The sequence below is a fragment of the Sphaeramia orbicularis genome, chromosome 14 (genome assembly GCF_902148855.1).
Source record: "Sphaeramia orbicularis chromosome 14, fSphaOr1.1, whole genome shotgun sequence".
In the NCBI taxonomy this organism is placed as follows: domain Eukaryota; kingdom Metazoa; phylum Chordata; class Actinopteri; order Kurtiformes; family Apogonidae; genus Sphaeramia; species Sphaeramia orbicularis.
This window is the reverse complement of record NC_043970.1, coordinates 13069446-13080645: the sequence shown is the minus strand read 5'-3', so window position 1 is coordinate 13080645 and position 11200 is coordinate 13069446. Positions and strand designations below refer to the sequence as shown.

General features: G+C 37.3%; 1 protein-coding gene across 1 annotated transcript; it reads left to right on the top strand.

The window, feature by feature from the left end:
* The first annotated feature begins 4297 nt into the window (after window positions 1-4297).
* Window positions 4298-5614, top strand: LOC115433269 (insulin-like). The gene is made up of 2 exons (XM_030154587.1): window positions 4298-4481; window positions 5502-5614. Exons 1-2 carry the CDS (start codon window positions 4298-4300, stop codon window positions 5612-5614), a joined length of 297 nt encoding a protein of 98 aa, XP_030010447.1.
* Window positions 5615-11200: the final 5586 nt, after the last annotated feature.

Below are 11200 nucleotides of genomic sequence, written 5' to 3'. Positions count from 1 at the left end.
TTCCATCCAGAGGACCAACCTGCTGTTTAGCCTCTTCCATCTTTATGGGTTGGTTCCACTGTCTGTCACTACTGGATCAACTGCCCATTTGTTAATGCGTGACGGTAACTGTACTTGGACAAACTGACCCAAATGTGTTGGCAGAGACAGTCATTCTGTGCTGCAGATGGGTGAATTGTGTTAAAATTTTTAATCAGATTAATCATGATGATGGATTAATCTGCATTAACGTGTTAATTTTGACAGGCCTCATATATATATATTTATTTATTTATTTATTTATTTATTTATTTATTTATTTATTTATTTATTCTCTGATATTTACTTACAGCATCATAAGAGTGGTTTATGCAAAGAAAGACAACCCCAATATGTGCTGAGGAGAATATAACATACAGATTTGGTAAAAAGATGGTGAATAAAACACAATTATGGAGTAACAGTCTATCTAAAAAAATACTTATTAGAGCATGTTTTTATATGTTGTTTGCAGCTCCCATTGCCATAAATATGCCACATAATTATTCAGAGGGCTGCTGGCATGCCAAATGTATTCTTGTGCAGTTGTGCTATTCAGAGAATATGTGATAGTATCAAATCACTTTGCAACGAGTAATACATTTAAATCAATCCACACCTATTTGCAGGCTTGTGCATTATTCATAGCAGCAACCATTTTATGCAGGCTATTTGGGAGCAGCTTCCTAGATTTGCAGTAGCCGTACAATTGGGTTTGACATTTATTTGCATGTGATTGTGTGAATAGGTGTCGAAAGTGTTTAGATAGATTTTCATGTTCGAGCAGTTGTGCAAAATCTTCACGTCATATATGGAAAAAAAACCAACAACATTGTGTTCCAGAATAAATGGAACATTACTGCATGGCATCCATTTGAAATCAAGATTACTTAGGGAGCTGTGATTTGCGGAAGTGCCACTGAAGAATGCATAATGGAATGCAGATTATCTTCTGACTTCAAACTGTAATGCTTCCCAGAGGTCATGGAAGAGTTCAGACGAGGCAAAGCAACAAACAGAACATTTAAGTGTAGTGATATATATATAGTTGAAGAGAAATTTATATGTGTTGTCACTGGTACGTTGTTGTAAAGTTATTTTGTGTAATGAGAAGCTCTTGGTTTCATGTAGCTAAACAGAAGTATAGTGAGATGACCCAATTAAACCTAACGTGGCCTCTTTGGGTTCTATAATCAGAGGCTCACATGAGAAATGGGAAAATCACTGAATCCCTGCCAGTGGCTCACATATTGCTCTGGACAAATGTCAGCCAATTGTCAGAAATTCCACCCACATGAGAGGTGCAGTCTATCAAATCTGTCCGACCTCAGTAGAAAGGCTTGACAATCATAGTAAACTGTCCTTGTTTTTCTGATGAAATCGGTCACTCGTCTAGTGATATAATGTACTGATAAACTTCTATGTGGCAGGTAGTCGAAGTGAATGTGGGAGTTATGCATCATGCAAAAAGGAAGACCAGTGTCAGTGTAGAAGTGACATGAAGTTCTGTTGGTCTGAGATGATTTCAGATGTACAGATACTCAGTGGAAATGTGTGCTGTCTTTTCTGTGTCAAAGATGAAAAACACCACCTGGACAGTTTTCCGTGACATGTGCAAATGCAGCATATGTGATGGTCCGGGGGTGCATCAAGCCCACATGGATGAACTGCATGTGTGTAAAGGTGCAAAGTTTATTGCACTTTTCCACTAAAAGTATCAGCTCCTCTTGGTTTGGTTTTGGCATCACCACTGCTGGTGTCATAGTGCAACTGTAGCCACAAGTGAGGCAATAAAGGTGGAGGAGGAAACATAAAACTCCAGGCAATAATTTCTGAATAAAACACTGTTTTAAATATCTTTTTAGGTGAGAGTATAGTTGTTTAGACTCTAATTCTGTGAGGTTATTTTTTGGCCTGGCATGTTCAGAGATGTCTCTGTGGCTTTGTGTGGTGTCCCACATCACTACATGATGACACAAATACATATTGACAAAGTAACAATTCAGGCTAAACCACTGTGACCAGCATGATTTTAAGTCATGATTAGTGCTGTCAAATTAATAAAATTTTTAATCCGATTAGTCACAGGGTTACTGTTGATTAATTTCGATTAATTGTGGTTAAATAGTCATTTTTAATCTATGATAATCACGTTTCCTTTTGCATTAGCAAACAGACTCAAGAAAGAAGGGAATATACAGGGTGGGGAAGCAAAATTGACAATATTTTGAGGCAGGGATTGAAAGACAGTGTATGACCAATTAGTTTATTGAAAGTCATGAGAATTTATTTGCCACTAGAAAACTGACATAATAGAAAATGTTTTTATTCTATGTGTCCTCCTTCTTTCTCAATAACTGCCTTCACACGCTTCCTGAAACTTGTGCAAGTGTTCCTCAAATATTCGGGTGACAACTTCTCCCATTCTTCTTTAATAGTATCTTCCGGACTTTCTCGTAATAGTTTTGCTCATAGTCATTCTCTTCTTTACATTATAAACAGTCTTTATGGACACTCCAACTATTTTTGAAATCTCCTTTGGTGTGACGAGTGCATTCAGCAAATCACACACTCTGACGTTTGCTTTCCTGATTACTCATATGGGCAAAAGTTTCTGAAAAGGTATGGATAATAGTGTTAGGTATGATTATGACATCAATATATGTTTGGTTTCAAAACATCTGACGTTGTGCCTGCTGAGAAAAAACAACTAAATGTTCATTGTAAATTTTGCTTCCCCACCCTGTATATGCACTTAATGTGTTTGTCACAAGCTGGGCAAGGCATTAGCTGAGGTGCTAGCAGAATACCCAACTAATATGTGCTTCACGTTATTGTGGTATTTTAAGCTGGAAGTGCTTTGGTGAAAAGAAAACTTCCTACAGAGTGTGTATAATACTTTATGTCAGTCAACTGTTCCGTCTTGTTTTTTGTTTTTTTTGTCCTCATATTTCCATCCAGAGGGCCAACATGCTGTTTAGCGTCTTCCATCTTTGTGGGTTGGTTCCGCTGCCTGTCAATACCGGATCAACTGCCCATTTGCACATGTGTGAACGTAGCTCTACTTGGACAAACTGACCCAACTGTGTTACAGAGACGTTCAGAGTCATTCTGCACTGCAGACGGGTTAATTGCATTAATATTTTTAATCAGATTAATCATGATGATGGATTAATCTGTGTTAACATGTTAATTTTGATAACCCTCCTCATGATTAACATTTTTCGTCTTATTTGGAACCTCAGTGATGGTTATACAAAAAATAGTATCAGTAGCTGATGATCAATTTTCTCGCTCAGTGGAAACCCCAAAAACTTACTGAGTTGAGGTGACAAATCATTGGAGCATTAGAGACACATTGTGATCAGGTCAACACGTCTTTCCCAGACGTCTGTAGTTATATTTGAAGGACAAAACCAAGCCTCATTCTTAGTTATAGTCACAGAGCGCTGAGAGTCTAGATCTGACTGAAAATGTATGGACTGGAATCAGATAAGTGCAACAAATGAAGGTTGAAATAAAGTAACAAATCAAATATTTTATGTTTTACTGCATTTTTGGAAAATGGGATTTGCAGTATATCTCCCATTAACAGTCATCATGTGATACATTTACGGGCTTCTGTAAAAATTTAATGTCAGAAGAAACTGCTGACGACCTTATTCCTTGGGCAATGAGTTGAGTAAGTGATGATGTGGGACCATGAACAGCAGGCTGATAGGTGATCAGCATTTCTGCGTATGACATGATCTGATCATGTTGCCTCATTAGCTTGGTTTGTTTTACTAAGTGCTGTGAAGTGTTTGAGGTGGAAAAGCAGTGAGTGAGAACTAAACGGAGTCATGTCATGTTTGCTGACTGGTGTGTCAGACTGCAGCTCGTAGGCTCATACACACATTCGGTGTGCACAACCATGATCACACACACTGACATGAGTGTATTCACCTGACGCTGGGGGTATAAAAGAAGACCAGGCCCTTCGATCGGTCTCATGCAGATACGTTCACGGGAGCTCTAGACTCTTGTTCCTCATCTTCATCATTTTGTCCATCTCCTCCTCCTCCTCTGTGTGCTCTGCAGGTGAGCTGGTGAAAATATGTCATTTAATTCTCCATTTCTTGCTGCTGTCCTGGTCTGCTCTACTGTTTGAGTTCCTCTTCCTCCAAACCCTGCCCCTTTTTCAGTTTGTTTTGCTGTTATTTTGCAAAATACAAATAGCTTTCCTGTTTGTCTGTTTAACATTGAATGATGGTCATGTGTCCAGAGCTTCTCCATCATCATGGCATCACTGTGGCTTCAGTCAGCGTCTCTACTGGTCTTACTGGTCATGCTGTGTCCAGACAGCTCAAGCACTCAAGAAATCCCACTGCAGCACCTATGTGGCTCTCACCTGGTCGAGGCACTTAATCTTGTTTGTGGGAGCAAAGGGTTTTACTCCAGCACTAGGAGAGACGTCTTACCGAGTGAGAACGCCATTTCTGAATTCTGTATTACGTAGTGCATGTTCTTGTATTATGTCTCACCAGTGATGCTGCGACATCGTAATCATTGTAAAAGGAGAAAGTGATGTGTCATCCATCCAATGAGCCTTTCACATTTGAACATGGGATGGTTTAAATGATTTTACTAAAATCAATATATATATGTGTGTGTGTGTGTGTGTGTGTGTGTGTGTGTGTAAATACAGGGTGGGGAAGCAAAATTGACAATATTTTGAGGCAGGGATTGAAAGACAGTGTATGACCAATTAGTTTATTGAAAGTCATGAGAATTTATTTGCCACAAAAAAATTGACATAATAGAAAATGTTTTTATTCTATGTGTCCTCTTTCTTTCTCAATAACTGCCTTCACACGTTTCCTGAAACTTGCGCAAGTGTTCCTCAAATATTCGGGTGACAACTTCTCCCATTCTTCTTTAATAGTATCTTCCAGACTTTCTCCTAATAGTTTTGCTCATAGTCATTCTCTTCTTTCCATTATAAACAGTCTTTATGGACACTCCAACTATTTTTGAAATCTCCTTTGGTGTGACGAGTGCATTCAGCAAATCACACACTCTTTGACGTTTGCTTTCCTGATTACTCATATGGGCAAAAGTTTCTGAAAAGGTATGGATAATAGTGTTAGGTATGATTATGACATTAATATATGTTTGGTTTCAAAACAATTGACGTAGTGCCTGCTGAGAAAAAACAACTAAATGTTCATTGTAAATTTTGCTTCCCCACCCTGTATATATCACTAAAAAGAAAATCACTGATTCACATTCATAAGTTTATCACATAGCAAATTGGCCACTCTGGTCTGAGCAGTTTTTGTTGTTGTTGTTGTTGGTTTTTTATTGGGAAAATTGCAAACAGTGTCAAACTCATCCCTGTTCCCCCCTTGCAACCCTACATTTAATACGTAGAGCTGAATTTTAGATTAATATGACCTAACTGATATGTGCTTGCCCTTAAATCTACCTTATTACCTGTTTAGGCAACGAGAACGACATTAAGGACCAGATGGGGAGGATGGTAAAGCGACACATTGTGGAGCAGTGCTGCCACAAGCCCTGCAGCTTGGCTGTACTGGAGATGTACTGCAACTGACTGGCCAACTCCCACACCAACACTTATAGCCTGGGCTTTGTTTTTTTTTTTTGCCTAGCCTTTTTAGCATAGCTGAGCTTTTTGGCTAAATTAGCATGCGACCCCCACCCCCTCCTAACATCCATTAGTCCAAAGCCCAGAGCTATGTCTTTATGTAAAGCCAACTGCTGTCAAATGAGGTGCAGATAAATGAAAATGAAATTATTTTTCCTAGAAAATAAAGTTCTATGAAATGAGAATGTGTGGTTCTTTGACTTAAAACAGTTTAGCTTCCTTCCCAATCAAGGTTTTCAGATCCAATCACATGCAGCCTCTTCTTTTTCATGTCTCCTCTTTAACATAAGGTCATAAGATTCAACACTGCAATCAGGATTCACTGATTTATTCCTTTTCATTCAGTTTATTTATTCTAAAGAAGAGGCTTTATTCAAAGAGATTATATCTAGCATTGGTATTTCAAATGAACAACAGGACAGGAAAGTCATGCACTAGGAAGCATCCACATCTACCAAAACTACCAAGAATTTAATATCTACATCATGTGACTCATTCAGTAAAATGAGTATTTGTGTAATGATAATATCAAATTCTCTCTTTCAAATAAAGTCAAAAATAGTTGATTTGACATTCAGTGACATTAATATTGTGTCTTACTACACTCAACAAAAATATAAACGCACCACTTTTGTTTTTGCTCCCATTTGTCATGAGCTGAACTCAAAAATCTAAAACTTTTTCTGTGTACACACAAGGTTTATTTCTCTCAAATATTGTTCACAAATCTGTCTAAATTTGTGTTAGTGAACACTTCTTCTTTGCTGAGATAATCCATCCACCTCACAGGTGTGGCATATCAAGATGCTGATTAGACAGCATGATTTTTGCACAGGTGTGCCTTAGGCTGGCCACAATAAAAGGCCACTCCAAAATGTGCAGTTTTATCACACAGCACAATACCACAGATGTCACAAGTTTTGAGGGAATATGCAATTGGCATGCTGACTTCAGGAATCTCCACCAGAGCTTTTGCCTGTGAATTGAATGTTCATTTCTCTACCATAAACCATCTCCAAAGCTGTTTCAGAGAATTCATGAAGAAGACTGTGTGAGGAAAATGGTGGTCACACCAAATACTGACTGGTTTTCTGACCCCCCTGGACCACCCAATACAGTAAAAGTGCACATTTTAGAGTGGCCTTTTATTGTGGCCAGCCTAAGTCACACCTGTGCAATAATCCTGCTGTCTAATCAGCATCTTGATATGCCACACCTGTGAGGTGGATGGATTATCTCAGCAAAGGACAAAGGAGAAGTGCTCACTAACACAGATTTAGACAAATTTATGAACAATATTTGAGAGAAACAGGCCTTTTGTGTACATAGAAAAAGCTTTAGATCTTTGAGTTCAGCTCATGAAAAATGGGAGCAAAAACAAAAGTGGTGCGTTTATATTTTTGTTGAGTGTAGATTAGATTGAGATGAACATTATAGCTGTGTTAGCTTTGTTTTTAAACAGAAAACAGCCACATTAAACCACCAAGCACTTTCATTTTCTGTGCTGTTTGTGTTGTCAGTAGCTGCACTACAGATCTGTTCGGAACGGTACAAACAGGATCAGAACTGTCACAGTTTAGTTTGAGCAAAGTCTGATAATCAAACTCAGAAGAAAAAACACCGTGACTTCAGCATCAAACTTCACTCTTTTCATTTAGAGCTGTGTCCAATGGTGAAAACAACAGGAGTGCTTCTAGCTTTTATCACTGTCATTTCTATTTTTTTTTTTTTAATAACTTTAAAAGTTGTTTCTTAACAGTTCTCATCCCAGCTGTTCACTTTCTAATGCTTTGGTCAAAGGTCCTGTGGTCCTGAGGCACCTCACCTCACCATGGAAAGTTAGAACACTCTAATGTAGTGGTTCCCAACCTTTTCTGGCTCGTGACCCCATTTTAACATCACACATTTCTGGCGACCCCAGGCATTCAAAATGGAGATTTTTTTTTTTTTTTTTTCTAAAATGAATTTGTTCTTGATCATGCAATAGTTTGCTGTACTATGTTGCAAATAAATGTTAATTTTAGACAGCATCTAGTCTATATAATGTATATTATTATGGATGGAGGCAGAAAAGCCAGGTGTAGATTACTGCACAAAGTGAGAATTTGATTTTTCTTGGTCAGGATATGTACAGTCAGTCCAGCTTGGATTTACTTGGCTGACAATTAATACTGAACAAACAAGAACTCAAACTATGAATTATGAAAGAGCTGCAGCATCTGAAACCGACCACAATGAACATTTGAAAGAGAAACAGTACCACATATATTTTTTAATTATTATGTTTGGGTTTGTTTTTTTTTTTTTTTTTATCAATTACTATAAATTTCAGACGACCCCATTTGAATTCTAGGTGACCACACGTGGGGTCCTGACCCCAAGGTTGAAAAACACTGCTCTAACGATAACCTAAAGTATTTTTTGTGTAGCAAAATATTTTATATTTTGTATTTTAAAATACAAATACTACATTTATCCCCTTTAAGATATAGCTGACAAAGATAGTTCAGTAAAGATAAAGCAGAAAACTAAATGAAGGGAGTACAACATCAACTTGGATAAAATAAAATTAAAATAAACAAAACAGGGCAATACCCAAAGAGGACAGTTCAGTAAATATGGCTGCAGCTGAAGGACTGTAGAAGTCCACGTGTGTGAAACATTAGGGAAAAGGTAAATGAATATGCAAAACGAAACGATGAGGTATTTTGAACAGTTCATTAGTATTAACCCTTAAAGACCCAGTGCTACTTTTCTGGCAGTTCCCAAATGATTTAACCTTTCTTATGTGATTTATCACCATTTGTTAGAATATTGTCTTCTGTATTTTGCATTTTTTAGTGAAAATCATATATTTTCCTATATGTTTAATTTAGATGTTCATGAAAACTGATGGTAAATTCAAAGGTCAAAACAGAGAAAACTGAAGAAAAAGTGATTTTTTTCAGCAATGATATCAGTAACTGAATAGAAAACAAATGCCTCCATCCACTGTCATTTATCAAACTTCATGGGTTTTACTGGTGAATCAATGTTGTAGAAGATGACGGTGTTTCCACGTTCGCTACGGCGTCTCTGAACGTCCAAATGGGTCATATCTGATGACCATGAACAGATGACAGACTGTATTTTACATCAGTTATTTACATATATTAATAAGATTAGTGGTTCAACAGGTATTAAACACTTTAGATCAGTAGATGCTTTCGGTCTTTATGGGTTAATTTATAACGGCTCTTGCATTTACTCAGTCTACTCAAAAACATACAAGATCATGAAACTGATCATGGATGTATATAGCATATTTAGATTCCCAGTTTGTATGAGATGTTAGTGTGGAGCTTGGCAGGAATCTAAACTGGTCACTGTTCAGAATAGTAAAGCCTCTCCAGTGGGTGGTGAAACTGCCCAGAAACATTAAGCATTCAGGTAAAAGCTGACACTATATCATCTGGTTCGAGTTGTAAGCTGTCTGTCTATATATGAACTACAGAACAAATGATGTGCATGTGTGTGTGTGTGTGTGTGTGTGTGTGTGTGTTCTGTTACATTTAGCAGAGACCAGCACTCCCCCCTGCTGGCTGCTCTGCAGATATGCTGGAAAAATAATGAAGCCTCAAAAACACAGGAGAGGAAAACCTAAAAACACAGGATTCATCTGAGCACCTTATGTGAGAGCAGCAAAAAAGGAACACAAACCTTCTGTGTTTTTTGTTTTTAATTTAGTTTTTGCATGACATTCCAATATGTTCCTATTTGAAATTCATCCCCCTGCTTATGTGGTGTGTTCAGGGATAGATAGCAAGACTTTGTAATTTGAGCAATTACATTTTTTTATTACAAAGTTTAGTGCCATGGTAATGATCATAAAGCTAATGTGTTAGAGATTTCAATGGCATTCTGTCCTCCACTAAAGACTTCTGGAGAAAAAAAAAAAAAAGGGGGGTGGGGGTGGGGGGGCAGAGTGAGTCTCTTAGTATTCCACTTGAGACACTGTGCCTCCATATTGCAATTTCCTGTTTGAGCCTTATCTGGAGCAACCTGGAACTGCACTCCAGCAAAGCTCCCTCTGCTTACCTGCTGCTATTTCATCTCTGTCTCTATTTCTTTGTCCCCACCTTTTCTCTGTCACTCTTCTACTCTTATGTTGCCGTCCGCTGTTTTACGCCTATGCAACGTGGCCATTAGTATGCAAAGAACCGTCAAAGCTGGACCCGGACATCACTCGGTCACACAATCAGTCAGCTGCCTCACTGTCAGCCGTACGACTGATAAGATTTGAGCTCGCATTTATATTGAAATACTTCTTCACTTGCTCTGAGCATCTATTAGTCATTTAAATCCTTTTTTTTTTTTATTTATTTTTTTTTTTTTTTTACCAATAAAGACCTAGTGCTACTTTTGTGGCAATTACAAAAATGAATTTTTCTCTCTATTTAACCTTTTTTAATTGTTTTGTCACTACTAATTATAATATTATCCTCAGCATTTTGTGTTTTTTTTAAAGTGAAAAACATGTTATTTATTAATAATAATAATAATAATAATAATAATAATAATAATAATAATAATAATACATCGGTTTTATATAGCACTTTTCTAAGTACTCAAAAATGCTTTACAATAAGCAGCCAAGGGATGAACATACAACAAACGGGGTAAAAACAGGTACACGCAAAAAGGTAGAGACAGATACAGAAAAGAAAACACATGAGAGAAGGTGGATGAGGTGGAACAGGCAGTCGGTGTTTGTATGATGATCTGAAGAGGTGAGATTTGATTATTCCAATATTTAATTCACCAAACCTGTAGATGTTCATAAAAGCTCAGATTAAACTTGAGGGTTATTTTATCAGAAATAGGGAAAACTGACTTTATCAGCAAAGATATCAATAACTAAACATAAACCCAGTGTCTCCATCCACTGTCATTGTCAGTAATCCAGCTCCAGTGGTTTTACTGGTGAATCAATGCTGTAGAAGATGATGGTATTTCCACGGTAACTACGAAGCCTCTGAACGTCCAAATGGGTCATATCTGATGACCATGAAAAGATGACAAACTGTATTTTACATCAATTATTTACATGTATTGATAGGATTAGTGGATCAACAGGTATTAAACATTTTAGATCAGTAGATGGTTTTGGTCAACAGTGGATGTTTATGTCTTAATTCAATACTGTTTTATATAAGAGCCATTTGAAATGTTGAAATGATGGTATTTTTTGACAGATATTTGTAAATTTGGGTTCGTAAGAGACAATAAAACAGATTTTTGTACATTTCTCAGGACGAAAATGTTCTGGAATACTATTCAAAACCTTATAACATATGGAAGTCCATTCTTTGGTGGCAAAGTCCTGGATTATATGTGTTCACCATCCACTCTAAGAAAAAAACATTAAAAGAAGAAGTAGCAAATCATTCAGTGAAAAATGACCATCTCTGATTTTCAGAAAAACAGTGAAGATGTTGAAGAATTGTAGAAGATGACAGTGTTTTCATGTCCACTACGGAGCCTCTGAACGTC